Here is a 24,344-nt window from a genome sequence, read left to right as displayed (position 1 = left end):
ACTTGCTGAGTTGCACACCTTCCAGAAACAATAACTTCAAGAATTGTTTTGAAATACTCACAAAACTTACTGGTATGGTCTTGCTCTGGTTTTTTTTATTTTCCCTGTAGTTTTTATGAAGTTTATGGCTGGTGTAGCTGTATCTTTGATTTTAAATTGCTTCTAAAATAGTGATTTGCATGCAGGCTAAATTAGATCTCTTTTTAATTTTGAATGGTTACTAGTTTTGATTTTCTTTKTTGTCTGTTTTTAATGCGTGGTTAACGTGTGTTTGGTTCTGTTGACAGTAAATGATTGTCTTATTTCTGTTTCTGTTTCTGTTAGAATATAAATCTTCTGTAGTTTAATTTGTTATACTTGTTATATAAATGCCTGTGAACTTCTGGGAAGATGTTTTGCAATTTCCTACTCTGTTCTGATATAAACAGTTATTCAGCCTAGTACTGCCTGGTTTTGAGGCTTAYGATTAAGTATGATGACAGGTTTTTTTTTTTCTTTCTACAAATTAGTGGACAATGTGTTGGTCAGTTTACCTGACCAGAGAAAATCAAAAAGGGTTCTTGATCTTTTTTTTTTCTCCTTGGATATTTTGAAAGGGCCTGAACAAAGCTGAAGGAACAGTTCTGTTAGGGTTTTTTTTGTTTTAAAGATGAGCTTTTTTTTTTCCATTAAGTCGGTACAAATGCCTGGAAAACTGGTAGGATTTCTGTTCTGCAGACATCAAAATCAAAGTTCAAGATCTAGGTTTCAAAACTGTTTTAAGTGCTCTGAAGCAGGGAGAGTTGGAAATTTAGATCGCATGCCGAACGGACAGTTGAAAAAAACCTCTCTAACAAACCTKTAAAGTCCAAGAGGGGACAGTGTTCAACTCCACTACTGCTATGACCTCTTGAGGGCAACTCTGCTGCGCTACAGTAGTGCTGGTGTCTGCCTCTGTGCCACCCCCTCCATCCTCTGGGCAGAATTTTGGTCACACAATGAGTGGGACCAGGGAACTGATGTGGATTAAAAATAACCCTGCAAAGGAAAACGGACCGAACCAGATCAGTTTCTTGATTTGTTTCTCCTTGTGACCTCTCCTGCTGAAAGAGGGTTGTTTCTGCTTAGTTGATTCATCATCAAAGCAGGGTATCCTGGAGGAGGTGGGACTGATGTCTGGGAGGAGAATTGGCAGTGGGACACCTGCTTTGACGAGTGATGGGTGTTTTCCTTGATACTTCTGACATTAAAAGCAAAAATAGGAAAAAATCTATTAGGCCTTTGTTATGGTAATGAGAAAAAAAAAAGAGAGAGATTTAAACACCTTTCCSCCCTACAGTCTTTGCAGGCCACCTATAAAGGGAGGTTTAGGAGGATCTGAGATTAGCTCTAATATGTCTGGTTTGAGGCAAGTTTGCAAGCATGCCTAAGCATATTATTCTTCATCCTCTGTTAAGTTTTTGTGAGCAGACAGTGTACTCATACGTGTAGCTTGCCTCATAGGCATTCACAAGAGCACCAATCACAGTATCAAAAGTAAACAGTCTAATGCATTTACATACCCACTTGCCTGCAAGAATCGGGCAGCTCTGGCCTTTCTGTGTATGGTAAGAGACTGTAGATGCCTGCAAAGGAAGGGAAGCCATTATTTGCAGTGTGACGTTATGGGTGTCTGACTAGGTTGCAGACCTTCTTTCCGAAAGTGGATGGGTTTCTGGGATCAAAAGGTTTGTAGAAAAGGATTAAATTTGGGGTCCTGTTTCTGTAGGACAGTTATAAGTTTTTTATCTTCTGTGACATATGTTTTTCCTGCAAGGTAGCTGATTAAATATTTTATCTTCCTTTGGGCATTGACTTTTTTCTCCTSTGGCAGAGCCTCATTTTGTCTGGGCTAAAGGAAAAATAATGGATTTCTCTGGCCTCTCTGTTGCAGGGGACGAGGTCATGTGATGCAACGATTCTTAATCACCCTTCAATCAAGAAGTTCTTGGAATCACCCTCCAGATCATCGTCTCCTGCTAACCAGGGATCAGACACTCCATCTGCCAACCACTCCGAAAGTGACTCGCTCTCTCAGCACAATGACTTTCTCCTGGACAAGGACAATGGCAACCTGGATGCGGAYGAGAGGCTGACAAATAGCCTGGACCAGAGACAGAGCAGAAATACTGGCCGGGTAAAGTAAAACTCGAGTGGTGGTCAAGTTGTTRGAGGTGTGTGTTCTGTCTGGACTCAGTGCTGGCACCAGGAGCTCTTCATGTTTTCACCCATCTTGCTGAAGATCTGTTTCTTACCCTCTCCACCCGCTTGTTCCCAATCCCTCAGCCTGGCTTTAGCACAGCTGATCTGCTGCTCTCTTGAGTGGCAGTCTGTGGGGAAGGAGGTGTTCCATAGCTCCAGCAAAGTGTTTTGCTGTGCAGATGGAAGTCAGATTAGGAAGGGTAGAGCCTGGAGAGAAGAGCAAGACGTGTCATTCTCAGCAGTGTTGTTAAAAAGTTGGTGAGACCTCACTGAGTAATGCTGCTGCCTGGCTCTGGGTGCGCATAGTAACTGCGTTGCTTAGAGTGGTTGAAGCCATTGGGGTTCAGGGTTTGGCCTGCTCAACACCCTATGGAGAAAACAGCAATACTGGTGGATTAGCTCATCCTGGGAGYGTGAACTGGTAGAGCCTGGGTGCGTAGTTTGAGTTGCGTTTCTCATGGTGGCACTGCTCGCTGTTATGCTAGTATCACTGTCTGTTTAACTGAACCAGGCTGACCAGGTTAAAAATGTCTTCTTTCCTTGTTCCCCCATGCTTTTTTCTGTGTTATTTTTGACCTGGATCCTTTCCTTGTATGGCTCACCATGGAGCTACAGAAATCATTTGACAACAGCAGCTAAGAATCCGCACAGAAACAGGCCCAGCTGCTGAAAAGATCCTTCTCAAGCTGTGGCCTCAGTACAGCATGGATAAAGTCATAGCCCACAGCTCCCAAAATAGTGASCTTGAACTTTCTGTTATTCTCATCTCCCTTGCTCTAGAAAACAGAAGAGAGCCAGTTCCTTATTCACAGTTGCAATTAGACAACTGAAGAGAAGGTTTCTCTGAGGAGAAGTAACTTTCTCCTGGAGAGAAACTGCTGCTTCCTAGGCATCCCATCTAGCTCTGCTCCCTCACTCCCCCTCTATGTCTGTACCAGCTGCCTCACTTGTCAGTCATAGTTAGCTTCACTAGGGAGGCTCTCTCACTGACTGCAGGTGAAATGCTGCTTAATGGATGAGGTTTGCTTTCTGAAACGCCAGTTTCCCTTTAGTCTTGTTCAGTTTCCAGGCTTGCCAGAGGAGTACAGCCTATAATCCAAACCAGAGATGGGTGTGTCTCATTGTATGTAACTAAACTGTACAATTCAACAAGTTGCAGTGTTACGTTTCAGAAGTAGTGCTGATTCTCCGTCAAACAAGCAAGGTGCTTCCCTTGATGACAGGGCTGCAGGTGGCTGAAACCCTGCCTCGGATCCACAGCAGAAGGCAGATCTGCAATATGTACTGTGGACCCACCTGAATCATAAAAGCATTGATCAGTATAACTTGTTTCTGCAGTAGGGGCTTTGGTGGCACGGTTGTATTGCTTGGGTCTGGCATGATGTTGCAACTTTGGCCAACGCAGCCTATAGCTCAGGGGTGGCAGAGGGAATGATGAAGAACAGAAGCCATCCCGGTCTCCTCTGACTGTYCTTGCTCCCATTTGGGACATCATTGACTTGCCAGAGGAGGCAATAGTGATTCCTAGTGAATCCACTGCTTCCCACACTAACCCTGGTCTGACAGGTCTCAGTGGAGTACACTCCAGCAAGTTGTAGCAAGTTGCAGCACCAACTCTGTTGTTCATGAGAAGATATAGTCCCTTATTCTCTGGACAGTCCTTTAGCCAAGAGAATCTCAAAAAAGTCTCTTGTTCCGTTTCAAATGACAATGCAGCCTAGAGTGGTGGTGTGGGAGACCATGTCATCATTTTACCAGCGAGTCTTGGCCATGGTTAATAGCTGAGATTGTGTTACGGGGTTGCTTAGGCTGRTTTTATTATCCCCAACAATTACAGTGGATTTGTAAGCTTATCTAGATGTCAGTGAMACAATATGGCTGACTTCCATGCTAGTTTAGTTGAAGCTGAATACCTTTCCCAGGCCCAGCCTTGATTCATAGTGGTGAAGTTGGTGGTGGAATTGGAGGCCCTCAAAGCAGCAGAGGTTGGCAAAGGGAAATTATTTTCAGAAGCAACTTGTGGGAGGCTTGGTTTTGGTTAGTCACCCGTTTGATGCCACTCTAGCGGTGCTCGATTTTTCGGATAGCGCATTGCCAGTGCTTCTGAAACCCAGGCTGGAATCATGGCTCAGATCCATGGCATGTTGCATACCCTACACTGAGCTTAGCCATGCAGTGTGCACTTGACTAGGCAGCATATTACGCCTGAGTTACTTAGATGTGCCTAGTTAGCAATTTAAATATCTTTCTTTAGAGATGGTTTGTTATTGGTCTCTCATGTTACTGCGCAGGTTTACTTTTTTTAACAATGCCTTACTTTCCTAGTGCCAAACAAAATAATGTTTAAGAGGAATGTTTGGTTTTTTGTTTGCCTTTTTTTCTTCCCCTACCCTCAGGACAGTTCGGGTGTTTCAAGCTCTCAAAAACCAGGACAACGAAATGCCGGACTATCAAATGATGAGACTTCACGGCTTTATGTGAAGAAAACAATTGTGGTTGGCAACGTATCCAAGTTAGTATCCAAAGGCTTAGTGATGGCTCTTCGTTTCAGAATCAAATGGAATAAGAGGTTAAAATCAGGAGACAATTAAAAATTGTTAAGTTGTCACAGTGTGAGGTCTTGCCTTTGAATAATAGCTGCACCCAAGGCTGCCCTCCTTGAGTGTCAGCAAGAGCRTTGGGGGAGGAACAGGTGTTTTAATAGTTGTTATATACGGAGGTTTTAAGATCTGTTTCTTCCAAATTTAGTCTTTCAGCCTGCTCTGATCAATTAAAAAACAATTTTTCCCATGAAAACTTGGAAAAGCAAATTGCCCTAATGGCTAGTTCAGTGTGTCCATATGAACAGTGTTGTTAAAAACAAAACAAAACAAAAAAACAAAAATGGAATGAGGAAAACTCTGTGAAAGTCTAGCATAGTATGAAGAAATTCTTCTATAGAGTTTTTATRATATTTCCCCACAAATTTTAAGACAGGGAAATAAGACAGGGATGTAACTTTGAGGAAATTAGTGAAGAAATGCTTTCTTTAAGAAAGATTTGGACAAGTCCAAGTTTTAAACTGTCAGACTTTTCACTATTAGGTCAGTCTCTTTTTCTTGCATAGAAAGTAGTGAACATTGGCTGATGAGACTTAGGTTTTAGAATTGCATCTTGAAAAGGTACCTAGAACCAGATATTGTCTATGAAGCTTCTTACAAATTTATAATAAGAATTGCTTTTTTGTGTTTATGGTAGCAGAGTTACCAATGTTGTGCTCTGGAGTGATATGGTTTCTCAGTAATTCACAAGAAATGGGGAARGAGATTTGATAGTGTTGATAGTAGTAAAACATTAAAATTAAACCTTCCTAATTCAGAAAGAAGCATTTAAATGGAAGAATTTCATATGGCAGTTCTGCACTGAGATACTGAGGAGATATATTAGAAGCATAGAGTAGAAATAAGTTTATGAAATCCAAATTTRTTTTCTGGAGGAGTTTTTTGGAGGACTTGATGAAATGTCAGAATATGGAATAATGAACAGAACTGTAAGTGGGCTAGGTACAGATAAGCATTTTACCGTTCTTAATTTTTTTGCTTAATCTTCCCCATAATACTTTTTGTGATGTTTATTTGGGATTTTTTCTTGTGTTTGTTTTTTAATTTCTCTGCCAGGTACATTCCCCCRGACAAGAGAGAAGAAAATGATCAGTCAACCCATAAATGGATGGTGTATGTCAGGGGCTCTCGGAGAGAACCCAGCATAAATCATTTTGTCAAGAAAGTCTGGTTCTTCCTCCATCCCAGTTACAAACCTAATGACCTGGTAGAAGTGAGGTAATAAGGCATTATTCCAGTCTTTATGCTTGCTGCACTTACAATGCTCAGATTCTTAGAAAATTAGCCCCTTCTTTTCCTGGTTTTGTATTCCATGCCTTACCTGAACCTCCAACTCGGCTTGACATACTCATGAAATAATACTCAAAAAAAAAAAATTAGTTTCTATGTATCAGATGTGGCAAACAGTTTTTTGGATTTTCCTACTGACAAAAGCTTTTAATTGTATTTTGTGTTATCCATGTGAGTTTGTGCATCTCCTGTATGCATTAAACTGTCTGCTGTTCAGGTTAGGCTTCTGTTGTTAAAACACGTGTTCTCTATTTCCCAGTCCTGTGTGGAAAAGGAAGAGGAGTCACAGAAAACTARTTTGCCCATAGTTTTAATGACACATATGTGTTTGGGAAGAAGTTTTATTCCCCTCCCAAATATTTCTCTTCTGTAGTGAGGTCAGTGGGGTTGACTTTGTGCTTCACAGAATTAATTTCCCATGAGTGTGATGGTGTTGGTGCTACAGAAACATGGCAGCCTCTCTGTCCTCTCCCAAAGCCATATTCAAAACTGTTGTCCCAGTGAGATCCCAGGGTCAGTTCTCTGCTGACTGCTGCAGGGAAATGCCTAGTCAATTTTCCTTCTTGTTCCTTTGGAYAAGACGGTGGGAGGATGCCTTCAAGCTACTTTGTGTCTTCCCAAAGAAGTTATTCTCCCAAAGGTGTTCCACCACCTGCCTGACGGAAAGTTGGGTTTGTGATGCCTAGGTACAAAATGGCAACATAAATCTGGCAAAATCAAGGTGTCCAAAAGGCAACTCCAGAAAGGCATATCTGAGATGAGAAGTGTTGGTAAGGGTCACTAATGATCCTGAGAAGGTGGTGTTGAGGCGAATGAAAACAAACTCCTCTTATATTTCTTGCATAGCGTACTAAATCACACTTGAATGCTATCTTTTTTTGTGCCTTCTCAGTTTCCAGTATCTGTCATCAGTTCTGTTTGTCTCCTATTTTAATCCCTTCTAGTTGATTGATTTCTTACTGTAGCATGGTCCCAGTCATTTTAATTAACATTCATGTTCTGGACTGAAAATAGCCTTTAAACCTCTTGYGTTTTGTTTCTTTGCAAAACCACATTGGGGATTTACAATTACAACAAACTAAAGTTCRAACAAAGTAATGGTAAATGTTAGAGAGAAATATGCCCTGTTTTTTCAGCTTGGAGAGTAGCACTAGTTGAGTTAGCTTTTCTTGTTATCTGTATGTTGTGCTGTGGTGCCTTTTTGTTAGAAGATAGGRGATAGCAGAGATTGCAGAATGCTGCACTGAAAACTCACCTTGCAGCAGTGTCCTAGGAACTGACTTGGGTCTTTTCTTAAACAAGTATTTTTTTTATTTGGTATTGAAGCAGCCTTTCTGTTAAAATGTCAGTTGTTTCTGTTGCTCTTTTATCTAGCACAGTGTTTTACCATTTTCTTCCCTCTTCCATTACRCAAGGTGAAAATATGTTTTCAACTGTCCACAGAAATGAGAATTTTTGTGGTTTTGGTCACATGATCAGATTTAGCATTCTGTCCATGCTGAACAGCAGGACTGAAGGTAACTTTAGCTATCAGTTAGGAAAGCAGTTTTAGGTTTTCTGAAAAAGAGATGGTGAAAACTATACCCCTTTTGCATCCAAAATGTGAATCACCATTTGTTTCCAGAGAACCTCCGTTTCACCTGACCAGGAGAGGCTGGGGAGAATTCCCTGTGAGAGTCCAGATACACTTTAAGGATAGCCAGAACAAGAGGATTGATATCATACACAATTTGAAGGTATTTGAACAGAATGATTGAGAGAAAGGCAATTAAATGGGTTCTCCTGCATAATCTAGAAGAGGCTCTGCTTTTGTGTGTGTTTCTGCCTCCCTCTTGTATCTATGTCCTGCTGCTCTTTTACACATGAATGGTTGAGATGGAGAATCAAAAGAAGATTGAGGAAAGTCAGTTGCCTTGGCTATGTTAGAGGTGATGCTGTAGTCGAGGAACCCAGCCTTGCAAAAGCTGGAATTGGTTCTACTCAGAGCAGCAAAGGAGTTGCATATTCTTTCTGKAGTTTGAGATTTTTATTATCCTTTTACTGACTTTAACTTGAAAGGTTGCTGCAGGGCTCTCTTCCTCTTGGTAAAGCGATTGCTACATTTGTTCTGTTCCTCCAACACTTCTGCCTTTCAGCTAGAGGTTTTCTCTGTTGGTAGAGTGGGCAGGGAGAAGAGAGGCCAAGATTCCCTGTTCATTTCTTTTGAACAGCGCCTTCTTTCAAGTCATTCACCTGTCCTGTGACATTGAGTAGGATTTGTAGTACACAGCAGTCCTGGAAGACGAGGCCATTGCTTTTGTTTTCTTTTTAATTAGCAGTGCGTAGCGTTAGTGGCAGTAAGTCCTGAACTGGTTTATTTTCACGTTTCTTTGATTTTCATTAGAGCAGCATGATTAATGCAGGCAAGATTTAAATACAACTAATGAATTTCCTAGTGATGTAAATGATTCATTGGAACCCCACATGTTGACAGTAGAGAAAGCTGGAAATGTTCTTCTGGAACATYGGGGATGTTTAATGTAAACCATGATTAAAAGAAATTTGGAGGAAAGGTTGTGTCTTTGAATACCTGAAGAGCATGAGCATGGACACAGTTAGAGTTAGATGCTTGAATCACCTTCCTCCTGTGTAGGCCAGCTTCCTGGACTGACTGTATCTCCTGTGATGCACTGCAGCTCCATGYGATTGCCTGACTTGAGCTTCCACTAAACTGGTAACTGTGATAGATATTGTGCAGCCAAGGAAGCCCAGCCTGCAGAGAAGTGAGCCAGTCAGTGGCATGCAGAAGAGCTGAAACTATAGCTTCTTGTGTTTCCAAATTGAAGTGTGCTAGACGAGAATCTCTAGTGCACAGATAGGGTTAAGTTACCATGGGGAACTCAAGTCAGCAAATCTGTGCTGTTAGCCTGCGGCTTGTATGGGATGATGCGAGTGAGCTGAGCCCTCCTCCATGGCTGGCAGACTGTCTCTGCCCCTCTGCTTTGAGACCCAAGAAGTCTATCAAACCTAACTTCTCTGTACAGGTGTCTGTATAGATGTCACTGAGATTTTCTGTCTCTTATCCAGTGATACGTGGTCTGAGCAGTTGTTTATTAAGATTATAGTATAAACATAACCTTTGTGCTGTTCAGTTTAAATCTCTTTGAGTTTTTTTCTCATTATTATTTCCTTATATTGACATCAGGAATAAAAAAGGACACTCTTCTAGGGCTCTAAGCTCCTCTTAAATTGAAATAAAGTCTCCCCAGCAACTCTCATTTCCTTCAGCTTTTTTCTCCCTTTCTTCTTTAGCATAGGCTTTGGATTGCAGTTTTATTTTGCAGAAGAGTGTGTTTAACAGCACACAGATTTCTGACCCTGTGGCTTCAGAAAATATGATGCATTGTTCAAATTATGTAGTTTCAACTCCTTTCAAACAAATTGTACTGTAAATTCTAGCTAATACATTGCTTTGCCCCAGTTAATATAACTATGTTGTATTGCTTTGCCCAGCTGGACAGGACCTACACGGGCCTGCAGACGCTTGGCGCAGAAACGGTGAGTCAACGGGTTGTGGGAGGGATGCTGTACTTTGATTYCCTTAAGGATGTTTAAAATGAAAAAGATATAAGGGAGTAAGCACCAAGTCACCTCCATTTGCTTTCACAGTTTCGGAAATGTAGATTCTGCTCTCTTATTAAATGAAATAATTATAACAGCTTGTCACTATTCATGACAGTCTTTTTTTTTCACTTCCCAGTGCAGGGGAAACTCCAGCTCTTATTTCATAAAATGTTAAGCTGTACTACAGTTTTAATTATTATTTCTTTGTGGAGCTTCTGTTACCAAATGTCTTGATCTGCATTCTGATGTGCTGCAGATCTCGTAATTAAGGAATTTAAATTAAGGGTATCACCTAACTATCCTCCTGAAATTTTGCAGTAGATTTAAGTACTTCTGACTTTCTGCCTGTGTCAACATTCAGTACATTCATGGAAAACGAAGTCTTAAAACTTTAAATAAAATAAATGAATGAATATCTCATAGTCTATTATAGCTTTAGAGTTTTTATTATTTTTTCCCTGGTTGTACTGTAGTGAATGGAAATTTTTATTGTGAAATTGCATTATCTCAGCTTTTCAGTCTGTGGAAGAGACTTTAATGTGAGATGTCTACTGTGTTTAAAGAACATGTTTGAAGAGTAGGTAATGTAGTAGTGTGTTTCTCGAGGCTTTTTTCAAAAAAGGCAGAAAAGGCAAGCCGCAGTTCAGTGCCCATTCCTATCAGGGTACACTGTCCTTTCCTTAGTAGCATGCTTGGATCTGGGCTTTATATTCCTTAAGTGTTCACTATTCAGATATCCCCATGGACAGAGAGATGTGCTATTTTACCATGGCATTTTCATGTTGCAAGATTTTTGTCCTAGCTTAGATGCTGCTGGACTTCTGGGCAGTCTCTTCCTGAAACGAGTGGAAATTTGTGCAGAAATGGGGGGAGGGTGGGGGGTGGTTTCCAGACATTAGCCCTGCAATGTTTAAAAAAAAGATGGAGGCATTTATTTTCACTTTTTATATCTTTACCTAGCTACCAAATATTAATGTCATCCTTTCACCTATTTCTGGAAGGTAGTGGATGTGGAGCTACATAGGCATTCCCTTGGCGAGGAGTATCTCTTTTCCCAGTCTTCAGAGTCTGACCTTTCTGATGTTCCTACATCTTTACCACTGCCATTGAGTATCCCAGCACCAGTTAAAGCTTCTTCACCAATTAAACAGTTGCATGACTCCAGCCCGGATGCTTCTGCAGACAAAGGTAAAGCGAATGGGTATTGGTGAATTCCACATTTGTGGAACTTCAGCTCTTCTGGATATCTCCTCTTAATTGTTCTTTTGGCTTAAAGGTTGCCAGYGCTACCTGCCTGTTGCTCATACCAGATGATTATTTCCTCAGTGTACTAGGAAACGGAATCCAGAAATTGTTACGGTTTATTTGGTTTTTGACTTTTCTTTTTGAGTCTGGAGTTTGTTGAATAGGCTCTGTTCTGCTAAACTTAGTGAATGTGGAGCTTTATGCAGCACATGTAGTTGGAAAGAATGGTTGTTGAATAGTGATTGTAGTTCTGCTCTTGGCAAACTGTGTTTTCAGAGGGTTTTTCAGGTTTCTGAATGTTTTGGGGGCTCTGTGTATACATTTAAGGGATTAGTCTAGTGGTGTGTTCAGGTATATGTGGGTTCCTAACATGCATTGACTCAGCAAAAAGTGATTGAATATCCGTGGTGTTGAATGTAGACAGTGAAAAAGATGTCGTAGTGTACAGTTTTCTGAGGGATGGCCTCTGTGCATATCACCGACTTTCACAGTCTCATTTTCACCTTCCCCGTAAGATCAGGACATGCAGTTATCCCGTGGCATCGGTGGGACTCTAAGGCACAGAGAAAATGTGCCATGACTTTGTGGGCTCAGGGTGCCTTTTTACTGACTGGTGAATTGACTTGGGCTCAGACCTGCAGAGAGGTTGTAATTCCCAGAAGGCTGATGCTACCTACGAGCCCCAGAGGCAGCACGCTTTCCCCGCTGGGATCCGCTCTGCCTCAGCTCGATTGTCATCCCCACACTAGGCACTTCCTGGCTTCAGTCCTCGGAGGAATCCAGTCCAAGGAGCAGATCTGTGTACCGTTCCTTGGCAGCCTGTTTTCATCCACATCTAAGTGGAAAGGGACAGGAGGAGTAGAGGTGTCCTCTTACGAAACTTCAACAGAGCAGGCACCATATAAGCAGAAGATCTGCACTTTACCCGATGAGGACAAGCCCAGACACCTACATGTGAGACAAGTGTCCCAGCCACTAACCATGTTCACTCTTGCTGGCTTCTTCTCAAGTCCAGTGAATCAAGTCCTTCCTTTGCAGAGTAGTTCAGCTTGGAGGAGGGGAGATGGTAACCATCCTCAGCCTGCCAGAGCCAAATCATAGAGGAGGATTTGAACCTTCTTAGAGCAAGGAAATTAGCTTGCTGTCTCAGCTATGGTTGTCCAAGAGTTCCCGGCACTCTCAGTACTCAGGAGAATTCCAGCTTCCCTCAATCCCATTCACAAACCCGAGCATTTCAAATACTGTTTTGTTCCTGTTGATGTCAGATTTCAGAGTYGGGAGTTGCTGTCTTTGTGTTTTGAACAGAAACTAAGTCTCCATTTGCCACAACAATTCCCTCTGGAATTCTCTCTTTAGTGGTCACTCTCCAAAATGGCAGGTTTGCTTGCTTTGAGCTTTGAAAGCTTGGAAGCATCTTTTGTATCTGCATCTTACTGAGAATTCATTTTACAACAAAAATGTTTGCACAGTCCAAATAGTCTAAATTAAAACCTGTTCTCTAAATATGGCACAAGTTTGTGTAAATATCATCTTTTGTTCCTTTTGAAGCAAACTTATTTCTTCCTGTGATGAAAAGCTACTGTGTCTTCGTCTCCTGTCTTCAGCAGCCACATGCTTGGTCTGAAATCCATTGCACCCATTGCAGTGTGCCAGCAATCGACACCTTAGAATCATTTGAATTGCCTGAAACAAGCTACATGCTGGCCACTTGAGCGCAGTATTCTGATTTTTAGTTTGCGTGAAGTAGAAAAAACTGTGCCTCTGTTTTCATTTTACTTTTTTTTTTCTCAAATACATGATGTCAAGGCTTGTATGACAGAATTCAATTGGGCTGAGAAACAAGGGACTCTTTTATAGGTCCCGCATTTTGGCACAAGAAAGTAGCAGAAAACAGCAACTTATGTATTTCAAAACGTGATCACATGCAGAATGGTTTGATGCCCTTCTTGGTCTATCGTGACACTCCTGTGTAAAGAAATGGCTGTAATGCTGATGTCTTACACCTTTCTGGCAGATCGTGTATTGCCACTGACGTCCTGATTCAGTGAGGAGAGAAGAATGTCTGTTGTTTAAGTGTGGTGTTTTCTTATGTCAGCAGCACAGCCAAAAAAGGAGAAATGCAACTATGTTTTAAATGTGCAGGCTTATATTCAAACATGAAGATATGCAGTACCTTTAGGTTAGCAGTGCTACAACAAACAGGAAGGAGGTAAACCTGCATCTTTCTTGTGCTAACTGGCAGCGGCTTCTCTCATCAGGTCATGGTTGATTGATCTCCTTCTACATTAAATAAGATGGATTCCTAAACCCAGGTCAGAAGGCAGTAGTTGGTCTCCTGTGCTTTTACTCCAAAAAATGCAGTGAGAAATTTTCTGCGAAGGAAACTCTGCCTTAGTTGTGCAGAAAACTAGCTGTGGACACTTGAAACTACCAACAGCTTTTGGTCAATGGAAGGGTCTTACCAAGAAAACCTGTCAGAAGCGGCTGATAGCCTACCAAAGCTGAGCAGGCTGGGTGTGGTAGCATGTAGTTCTTCTGTTCAGAAACAAATCCAACAGACTTACACAGGAGGAACCCCTTTCCCCACCTTCTCCCCATTCAACTCTGCCCACCAGTTGCTTTTTCCTTCCTTGATTTGAGAGCGTGTTTGTCATACCTTAATTTTGTTTGTGTAGAGAAGCACAGTAAGGAATTAGATGTCTCAGCCTAAGAACTATTTTTCTTCTTTTCCCTGTTTTAATCAGGATTCCCTGGGAATGCTGAAACCGAAAGACATGCCACGTTTTATTCCCTGCCATCTTCGATAGAACGGACTCCCACCAAATTAGCCACACAGAAAGTTGCCTTTGGCTCTCATGGAAATTCAGCCTTTCAACCCATTGCAGCTAGCTGCAAAATAGTGCCTCAAGGTCAGATTCCAAGCCCTGCAGAGTCGCCAGGAAAATCCTTCCAGCCTATCACCATGAGTTGCAAGATTGTATCAGGTGAATGTTAGTTTACATATCTAAGTGCTTCACCCTGGTGGAAAACAAGAGATTGAACCAGTTGGACTTGTTTTGTGTCCTTCCCCTGTTTTCTTGCCAATGTTTGAACATCAGGCAATAAGAAATTCTAGAATAAGGAGCTAAACATGATTCTAATATTAAAGAAAAAAAATACAGGTGTGAAATGCTTGCCTTGTCAGTTCAACACCAAATACAGGATGAGAGCTGTTTTCTCCCTGTTCATGAATGCTTTTAAATATGCAAATGGTACAGTCTTTAACTGGACTGCTACGCACACAAAGGCCCAGGCAAGAACACTTCTTCCGTGCGGGGTGTTTGTGTGTGGGAGGAAGCCATTCTTCTCCTTCCTGCTTTCAGACAACTGGGCTGGATTAAGAGAAATGCTTCCCCCCTGCCCCCAATTATGGGGCAAATAATTAGGTTCAACCTTGTAAACCTGAATGGACCCTCTTGTACTTGCAATATCACCTCCTCAGATTGAACAGTTTTCATCTTCCTCTTCCAAAAGTCCGCTCTCTGTTGGATTAAATCATCAGATGACTGCAGTGAGCAATGTGATATTCTTTTGACAGCTTCTGAACTAAACATGGTCAGGATGCTGTTTACTAACTTGATTTACAGTCCCTTGTCTGCCTGGGCATGATGCCCTCCACTGGATGATGTTTTACATCAGAAAGTTTTAACATACAACTCACCAAGTCACTTGTCGTGAACATGGAAGGATGACTTGTTACATCCCTTCATTTTCTGGTGTTCAGGGTAGACAGAATGAAGCACCAGCTATCAGTACATGTGATTTCTGATGATCTGCTACCAACTTCATTTTCCTCAAGTGTGTTTTCTCTTTTCTTTCTGTATTTTCCCTTGACATCTTAAAACTGTACTCAAGCTACTAGCAATTTACATTTGAACCCCTGCCAAGTGCTTTGTCTTTCTCACTATCTACTCCTGATCTTCTTTTTCCAAGGCTTCCCAGAAAGCAAGAATTACAGGAGCATCTTGTCTTTCTTAAAATTCTTGGTCTAATCTCTGTTGATCTTTGCTATTTAAATGTTTCCTTGCCAAATGTTTTTTCCAAGAATCTGCTGTCTGCTGAGAAGTGTCACCCCTTTCAGATTTCAACTGCGACTTACAAGTCATTGGGGTTTTCTTTGATCGGCATTTCTTCTCCATTTTAGCTGTCAGTCCCTCCCAAGGAAGCTGATTAATAGGCAGCTGAAGTTTAGTGTGTTTGCTGCCATCTCTTTTTCTGATCACTTCCTTACCTGTCCTTTTGTGTGCATTTATTGTTTCCTCCTTCACTCAGCTTTTTTCTTCTCTTTAGTTTTTTCTCTCTTCTGTTTCTTTTACCCAGAAGCTGCACACTCTACAGCGGTTGCTTTCAAGGGCTTCTGCTGTAGTAAGAGACGTAAAGAGACAAGAGTGGCCTGGCCTACCTAATGGCTGCTGTATTTCACGGCCTTTTTACATGAACTATTTCATTGTTGGCTATGAACGCGTGCACTGTAGGCTCCACAAGGGAAAGAAAGTGCACATCAGGGAGCTTAGCTCTCTTCCTTCATCTCCTTGGGTAGACTGGAATTGGCAGGGACTTCAGCATTAGGGGACAATGTCCCTTTGAGCCTTGTTTGTCTTGGTAGACAGAGAATGCCCAGGGTAGGTATGAGCCATACTGCTTTACATTCCTCTTCCTTTCCTTCTGTCCCCTCCTTCTTTCTCCAAGTCCTGTGATCTGGCTCAGACTGGGAAATGTGTCCTGAAAAAATGTCCCTTTGCCAAGTCATTTTTAAAAAGTTTTACTATTGCTGTATTTTTTATGTTCTTATGAGATTTACAAGATAGAAGCATTTTTTTCTTAAGGTTCTCCAATATCGACCCCTAGTCCATCTCCGCTACCTCGTACCCCAACCTCCACTCCGGTGCACATGAAGCAAGGCTCTGCTAGTTCAGTCATTAATAATCCATATGTTATTGTGGACAAGCCTGGACAGATGGTTGGAGCAGCAGCCACGAGCACAGGTGTGTAGTGTGATCGTAGAAGGCAGTGGTGTAGTCTTTCCCATTAAAGTTTATTCTCCCTTTAAAATGATTAGTATACTAACAGTACTTCAATCTGTGAAGATGGAAAAGTGCACAGCAAAGAAAGAGGGAGGTATTGTTAGCTTGCATAACTAGCCGGTAACGTGGTTATGGGTGTATAGGCGTTTAACATAATAACTTGCTTTAGGAAACAGTACGTGGCATAAGGTCCAATAGAATTCACAGATGCCTTTTCAAAGAGAGCCTGTGCTTTTCAGGCAATAAAGGGAAGGGGAGAAAGTAGTGTAGACCGTGGTGCATAGAGATTTAAACAGAAGCAAGGCGCAGGTGGTTAGGTGAGGACTGGTGCAGTATCTTGGATATGGGCAGAAGGCAGGTAGAGCTTGCAGTGACTTGCACATCAGTCTAAGTTCCAGTGTACTGTGCTCTAGATGTGTTGAAACAGTTGGTTGAGTAGACCTGGGTTACCAGGAAAACAGATGTGTTAATTTTTGTTACTGCTGTCAACTTCTAGCTGGTCTGATTCCAGCCAGTTTGGATTCCTCCAACTGGATTCCCATGGTGCTTCAAAGGTGGCATAAGCCTGTTGTCAAGAGGAGGGGAGGAGTACCGAACTGGAGGAAACGGGTGATGGGTGTGGGAACCAATTGGTAATCTTTGTGCAGGGTCTCTAGGTGAAGGTCACTGCTTGCAAATCATTTATTTTTTGTGATGCACTAGGCAAGAACTGCTGTCTGYTTGAAAACACACTCATTTGTGCATGCGTGTGTTTGCCAACATCTCAGAATGATGCTTGAAGCCATGTGGTGATCTGCAGTGTCCACGTCACACAAACAGTTCTCTGGACTTGGTTGGAAAATGAGAAAATTCTTCTCTTAACAGCACTTCCTCCTTTTGTCCAAGGGGAAGAGAGAGTTAACAACTGTAATGCTGTGTTAATTTTGACTTCGTCATAGGAGAATTGCTAGGAGGAACCTAGCAGGAGCAGAGTTGAAGTATATTTTGGTGCTTTCTTGGTAACAGTGAAGCTGTTTCACCACTAGTTTTGGTTTTCAGTTCTTTCATACCTCCAACCTGACTATCTAATCTGCATTTGAAATTGCATATGGTTTGTCATGGTTTGGGTAACTTTCATGTTCTCCTAGTAAAGACTTGTACATGGAGAACAGGATTTGTAGAAGCACCAGCCAGGCTGGACATACAGGTCTTAATGCCTCTAAAGGTGCAGTTTTCCACTACATTAGTGTGATGTAAGTACAGACTGGCCTGAAAGAAACTCTTTGCCCCCCCTCCCTTCCCTTGATTTCCTGCTACTTCCCTTTTATCTCACACATGAGTCAGATCAGCTCTGTGACAGAGTGGAAAGCTAACACTCTCCTCCCCAAGTTGAGTTCTATTATCAGATAGCCTCATCACCAGACCCTCTGCGAGGGAAGGAGAGGGGATGTGGATCTGACCCTTTCTGGCAAGAGCAGCCAGACTGGCTTGAGTGTAATGTGATATGATAGCCAAAGTCACTGGGACGTTTTTGATAAGCCTTCCAATCGTATTTGAAAAGAAGGGTGAGATCTGAAACTTCATGCTTTGTAAAAGCCAGTCTTCACAAATCCACTTATTTCTAGATGTGGCTGCACAGTTTACTTTTAAATTTCAGTAGGGATTATGGTATAGCTATCTGAGAGACTGTTACTATGTTTTCATGTGTATAATCCACGGCTTTTGTGTCTCTTAACAAACAGAACAATCAAAACCAAACCACCAGCAGTAACAAAACTGCTGCTGAGCAACAATGTGTTGTATACATGCTCTGATAATACAAGGGTAAGTTGACCACTGACCTTCCGCTCCTGAACCCGCATCCAACTTGGGTGGTCATGGTCAGGAGCATGCTGTGGCAAACATCTCCATATGTTACTCTTCCCAGAGTAGTCATCTTCTGCAGATACAGGGACCTGTGTCTTCATTCCTCATTTCTGTTTCTTTTTCTTCCCTGCCTCACACTCTCTTGTTACTCCTCACACTGCATCCATCCTTTTCTGTCATTCCTTTCTCCTCCCGTTTCTTCCAGCTTCCCCCAACCCATCCCAGATGCCAGTGACTGAGGGTAGTGTAGGTTCAAAGGCCTTCTGGGGGAGGGGGGAGGAATTACATTTGCAGCAGCAAGTTCTGACTGGCAGCTCATTTACTACCTTAATCTCACATATTCACATCTGTAGCTAATATCCTCAGTTGTCCAGCAAGTTACCTGACTCTGTTTGCAAGGAACAGAGCTCGGAGTGGAGTGCAAGCTCGCTGGGGTGTGGATTCTGCACATGAAAATTTGGTAGTGGCTGTCCTCGTGGGGGTTGCAGAACTATGCTGGGTTTTAGGTCCAGCTAGAATAGAGTATAAATAGGAAGCTGCTCAAATATTGAAAAATTGTCTCCTTTCTAATTTCATAAAGGTGATGGTGACAAAGACCTAACTTTCCCCATTATTTTTATAATTGTCTCAGCTTCTTGGGGATGTTAGTATTTTGGGTTTGGGTTCTTTTTTCAGATTCATAATGAAAATTAATTTGGCTTGTGCCCATTCCAACTCCCACTGATGTACCTCATTTTGTGTACCTCATGGAGATTATAAACCTGAAGTGAAACGCCACCTTCCTTGTTAGAAGAAAAGTTTCATGTGTTCAGTGGCACCACTCTGTGGCCCTCACCTCAAATCTGCTTTATTTCCCAATATGCAGGGAGCCCAACCAGCAAACTGACAAATGTTTGTCAGGCCTCTCATGGAACTGGATCTCCTGTATCAAAGACCCATGGGAGCAGTTTTGTAACCTCAGCTGTCAAGGTAATGTTCTTGTTAGGTGCGTACTTTCCATTCAAAACCCAGCTTCCTCTGGAGTAGGGTTTTTTTAGTAGGATAAATTCTGCCTCTCAGGCAACTTCTTGCCATTTCATATAAAGATTTACCCTGTCTAGCAGCCGTAGTCCTATGAGAACAAGGTGGTTATACGAGATGATAGTGTCAATTTATGCAGCTATAATTAGATTTGCCTGTACCTCTGTTAAGGGCACCACTCTTCTGCTTTACCAAGAAGAAATCCATAGAGGACACAGCTCTCAAAATGCCCCTTTCAGAGGGGCTGTTCCATAAATGACTTTGATCATCTTCACTTCGTTGGTGACAGTATGTGATTAAACTAGAGATGCCTACCTTAAAACCTCCACTGTGTTCATTATTTTTGCACAGCAGCTGTTCCTAGTTTGAAAATAGGTTGTTTAGTGGTTTTACAGCTGCCTGAATTTAGAAAAATGTTCATGTAAACAGTGGAGTAACTGAATGTGTAAACAGGCAGTGATGAAGAGGGTTCATGCTTGTCATCTGCAAAGCCCAAAAGGTATGGAGCTGAAGTATCTCAGATAAAATCTCTCCCATGTCTTGCACAAGGAAAGATATTTCTGGCAGGCAAGCGGCATCAGCAAAAAGCAACTGGTGGATATGCTGCTGAAAACAGGAGCATTTCCTTGTCCCCAAGTCACAAGAATATTGATGCTGGAGAGAGGCGTGGAGAGGGTTTGCCAGTCAGCTTGCAGAGAACAAATGCCTTTATATCTGTAACCGAAATGCTTCCCATGTCTGTTAGGAAAGACATTGAAGATCACTATCTGAAGCAATTAGTTTGGAGTAGCRTTTTAAATGTCAGATGTGCGACTAGCTATTCAGTTTTTTAAGAGCCTTTCTGCTCAGATGGATTTCACTTAACAATGTTAAAGCATTCTTAATCTGTATTTTTCACTGGTTTGAGACAGTTCATTCTGTAAAGTTTTAAATGAGTCAAAGTAGTCACATATCACTAGTATTGATTGAGTTCTGTATTTCCAGGGCAAAGCCAGTTGAAATCTGAAGATATTTTTAAAAAAATCACAACTCTGTTTACAGAAATATATTTTGGTTTATGTGAATGTGTCTTCAGTTTGGTGGACAACTTGTGTTTTTTAAGATTTCCTTAAGAGGAAGGGAATGTCTGATAGTTGAGTGATGTTACAGACTATGCTTAATTCACCACTTTTTCATCTCTTCAATAAGTGCTAGTTTTCTCTGTATTTTTTTCTTAATGACTCAAGTCTATGTTTCTTTAGTCACTTTAAAATGACCTAGGTGCAGGCTGCTGTTGAAAGGACTCATTGTGCCTCTAGCCTTGTCTCCACACCTTTTCCTTTTTGCTAGTAGTTGTGTAGGTATGTGGTGAACCAGAACAGGTAACTCTGACCTGTTTTCAGCCACATGTGTCAGCACAAGGAAGATGGCAAGAATTTGGAGTTTAGTGGGTTTTTTGGTCATGTCCTGTCCTTGGGTTGGATCAAAGTGATTGTGAAACTGTAGCCTCAGAGTTCATGCKTATTGTAAAAGAATGCAATTATTTTAATTAAACGAAACATAACCATAACAAACATCCTCAAATACATTTGACTTCTCTACCAGCATCAAATCCAAGAATGAAATATTCACAATTTTTCAGGTGTGGAAGTGTGTTTATTCCATTTAGTTAGGTAGCCTCACTATTTCTGCCAAATCATAAGTTCTGCTTGGAAAGGCTGTGTGCCATCAGGTCTTTCTACTTATAGGAGAGCAAAAATTCCTCTCAGATAATTTTGCTTGCAGATTTAAATTGAACAATTTTGTTTCTCCTCCTCAACTTGGTTCTTCTTCTTCTGTATCTCAGATTGTATATAGAATCATAGAATGGCTGAGGTTGGAGGGGACCTCTGGAGATCATCTAGTTCAACCTCCCTGCTCAAAGCAGGGTCAACTAGAGCAGCTTGCTCAGGATCATGTCCATTCGGATTTTGAATATCTGCAAGGATGGAGACCCCAAAACCTGTCTGGGCAACCTGTTTCAGTGTTCGATCACGCTTACAATAAAAAAGTTTTTTCTTATGTTTAAACAGAGTTTCTTGTATTTCAATTTGTGCCCATTGCCTCTTGTCCTTTCACTGGATACCACTGAGAAGTGTCTGGCTCCATCTTCCTTACACCCTCCCATCAGGTATCTATACACTTTGATAAGAACCCTCCTGAGCCTTCTCTTCTCGAGGCTAAAGTATGCAAATTATTTGCCTACTTTAATTATACAGCTCTGAAATGCTTTATATAAAATTTGGTGGAGGAACTTAAGTTGATTTCTTTCACTTGTTTATGATATGGTAAGAAAGACTTACTGCCGTTGGAGATGTAACTTGTCAAATAAAATTTGCTTTGAAGGTTTGTATTAAGTGAGTAACGTTCCTTTTATTTAAGCGTTGACTGATTTTGGAAAAGGCTTATCTGCACAGGTAATTTGGGGTTGCCCAGATTATCCATGCTACCCTTCATTAACAGTCTCTTGCCTTATTTCTTATATTGTATATTTCACTGATTTTGTGCCATGTCTGTCTTTTTGCAGCAGGAGGATTCTCTGTTTGCCACCATGCCACCCCTTTGTCCCATTGGAAGTCATTCCAAGGTGCAAAGCCCCAAATCTGTGACGGGAGGCCTTGGAGCTTTTACAAAGGTATTTCTCTTGGCTTATGTGCAGGAATAAAGAGCTCAGTAGTGCCATTTTGTACGGACATTTGCCGTAAAGCATATAACTTCCAGTGCATGGAAAACTGTTGCTGGAGTCAGGGTGAAGTGTCTTGCTGCTAAGAGCTCTCTAGCACCTCTCAACAAACACATCTTGTTTTCTTTTCTTTTCCTGAGGCTCTACTGTTACTGTGATATTTTTTTTTGCCTTCTCTTTCATCCTTTCTTGTTTTCCTTTGAATCACTGCCATATAAAGCTAATATTTTCAAAGCTATTTCTTAGTGGGATGCAATAAAAGTAAGCTCATTTGTCAGGAGTTTCACACAAAATGCTCTAGTGATTTCTGAATGTCAGGTGTTGCCATTTGTGAGTACATTCCCTTAAATATTACCACCTTGAATTTAAAGTTGTTTCTGGCAATATTAGATGATCCAAGAATGAAAGGCATGAAAGAAGGCATGCCTCCAAGAATGGAGGCATGAAAGAATGTCTCCTACCACTTATGATACCTACAGCAATCTAACACAAAAATCAGCCTATCTTGAGCTGCTGATCTTAGCAACTAGTTTCAGGGTCTATCCCAGAGTTGCATATAACCATTTTTAGCAATACATGAATAAATAATATCAGCTATAATCAGTTACAATATCTGGAGCTGCAATATCAGTTATGATTTTGCAGGATAGAAGAAAAAAATTGAGGTTTACAGCATATTCTGAACAGGAAGGTGCTTAGAAATTTGAAACCTTAAAGTATTCTGGCTGCATTCTGGGATGCAGGGTCTGAGTCATGTATGGCCGAGTCCATTATTAGTTTTACTAGAAATTGCAGTATTGCTAGCAATTTCTATGAGCACTTCTCAAATTTGGAATATTTTGTAAATACAGACCCCCATCACGCACTTGTGTGTCAGGATTAGCCCTCACCTTACACTCGGGAGGTAGGTTGGAGAGTTCACCTAGCTGTGTATAAGAGCCACATTTGAGTTACTGACTGTTGCATGCCCTTTCTTGCAGGCAGGCTTTTGCAGAGATGATCCCCAGTGATTTAGTTGTTTTCTTGGTTTTATTTCTTCTATTTAAAAGGTGATAATAAAACAGGAGCCGGGAGAGCTACCCCAGCAACCCCAACAGCCAGCAACAGGGACAACCACTCAGAGCTCTGTGCAGCAGTATGTCACTGTGAAAGGGAGCCACATGTTAGCCTTGTCACCGCAGAAGCCGGTCGTGAGCACAGGAGAGGGGACAGTGCAGTCTAAGGTATGGGGCACTTGTGCGTCTTTGCGTTGGTGTGAGCTGTTCTTCCTTGTGGTTTCATTGCAGTGCCTTGTGTTTCTCCCGAGACTGTAGGACTGGTTCTGTCTCAGACACAGCTTCCTACAAGGCACAGGCAGCAGCAGCTTGGGTGGCTGGTTTCCCCATATGCACAGAGTGCCTCACATCATGCTCACCTTTAATGCTTGTGAAGAGAGCAGGATGAGCAGGCACCATTGCGTTTCACTGTTTACAGGGAGCATCTCCCACTCCTCTAACCCATAGTGGCAGCAAGGTGGGGATGTTTTTGAACTGCATCCCGATGACCCAGGAAGTTGGCTGCCATCATCAGCCCTTGCTGAAACTCACCCAGGTCTTCCTGTAAGAGGAAGCAAATTCTTTCCATGGTCAACAGGACTGCAACAAAAAAAGAACAGGAAAAATAAGGAATTGGGGTGGAGGCTGGAAAAGAACTAGTGTAAGGTGGAAGCAATTCTACTTGAGTGGCAACAGGACCAGGTGTTTTATCATAGGAGTCTGTGCCAATGCAATGCTGCTATGGCAAAAGTAACGCAACTTCTCAGAAGGCACAGTAACTGCAGTGATAAGATGATGGATGTATCAGAGGTTCTCTCCCTTCTTATCCATTTCCATTATGGATACAGTCAAATCATGTGCCAAGCACAAGTGGAAAAATATGTAGCTTTCACTTTTGCATATGTAAATGCACATTTGCACTTGCAGCAGTTTATTGTCTCTTTTTACTGGCTTGCCTATTTGAGCAAGTATGCAAACTCTATATTTGTCTGCAGTTATTGTCAACACAAAATTGAAGCACTTGGTGGATTCTCAGTTGAGGCCATAGTTTTCCCAGAAAGTCTGTTCCCATGAATGAGTTGAAACTAAATTTCTGGATCACTGCTTTGCCAAGGCAAGCTTTATCTTCGGTTGAAATTAAGCCATTGCTTAGGTAGCAGAGAAAAATAAAAGTGCCCGTGTAATATGAGTGTACTTAGTCTTTCGTGCATGTTCTGAAATCCTGGTTGTGTTTATGTTTTCACCCGGAGTTGGCCATTTCCCAATTTAATTTCGTTTCAGAATGGATAGCCTTCATAAACAAACAGACATTTATAAACTRTCCTAAAATGTCTAGTAATGGAGATAGTGCACCAGATAGAATTCCAGTGGTTACTCTTGCCAGAAGCCCATCATCTGAATGCTTATTTGTTGCAGGTTGTTGGCGTTCCAGTTGGTTCTGCTTTACAGTCAACAGTGAAACAAGCAGTGGCCATCAGTGGTGGCCAGATACTTGTGGCAAAATCTAGCTCTTCAGTAGCAAAAGCTGTTGGTCCAAAGCAGGTTGTGACTCAAGGTGTAGCCAAAGCCATCGTGAGTGGAGGTGGAGGGACAATTGTTGCCCAGCCTGTGCAGACTATAACAAAGGCGCAGGTTGCTTCAGCAAGTGCTCAGAAAAGCTCATCTCAAGGCTCAGGTAGAGTAATTTTACACCTTGGTAATGGCTCACTGTGGGGAGATTTTG

At 41.8% G+C, this 24,344-nt stretch overlaps 1 protein-coding gene across 12 annotated transcripts in view; it reads left to right on the top strand.

Annotated features, from left to right (window-relative positions):
- The window catches only part of YEATS2 (YEATS domain containing 2), a 61,966-nt gene that overhangs the window by 5,965 nt on the left and 31,657 nt on the right, over positions 1–24,344 (top strand). For 10 of the 12 annotated variants that reach the window (XM_026080153.1, XM_026080151.1, XM_026080154.1 and 7 more), the window contains exons 5-16: positions 1,913–2,155; positions 4,617–4,732; positions 5,877–6,038; positions 7,735–7,846; positions 9,603–9,647; positions 10,715–10,901; positions 13,703–13,942; positions 15,824–15,982; positions 18,732–18,835; positions 21,432–21,539; positions 22,637–22,810; positions 24,038–24,296. In XM_026080153.1, coding sequence (XP_025935938.1) covers positions 1,913–2,155; positions 4,617–4,732; positions 5,877–6,038; positions 7,735–7,846; positions 9,603–9,647; positions 10,715–10,901; positions 13,703–13,942; positions 15,824–15,982; positions 18,732–18,835; positions 21,432–21,539; positions 22,637–22,810; positions 24,038–24,296 — 1,909 coding nt within the window. The remainder of the gene's footprint in view (positions 1–1,912; positions 2,156–4,616; positions 4,733–5,876; positions 6,039–7,734; positions 7,847–9,602; positions 9,648–10,714; positions 10,902–13,702; positions 13,943–15,823; positions 15,983–18,731; positions 18,836–21,431; positions 21,540–22,636; positions 22,811–24,037; positions 24,297–24,344) is intronic. The other 2 variants (XM_026080159.1, XM_026080160.1) reach the window with 2 other exon arrangements.

Source organism: Apteryx rowi, unplaced genomic scaffold (genome assembly GCF_003343035.1).
Source record: "Apteryx rowi isolate R43461 unplaced genomic scaffold, aptRow1 scaffold_51, whole genome shotgun sequence".
Lineage (NCBI taxonomy): Eukaryota > Metazoa > Chordata > Aves > Apterygiformes > Apterygidae > Apteryx > Apteryx rowi.
This window is presented reverse-complemented; position numbering and strand designations above follow the sequence as displayed.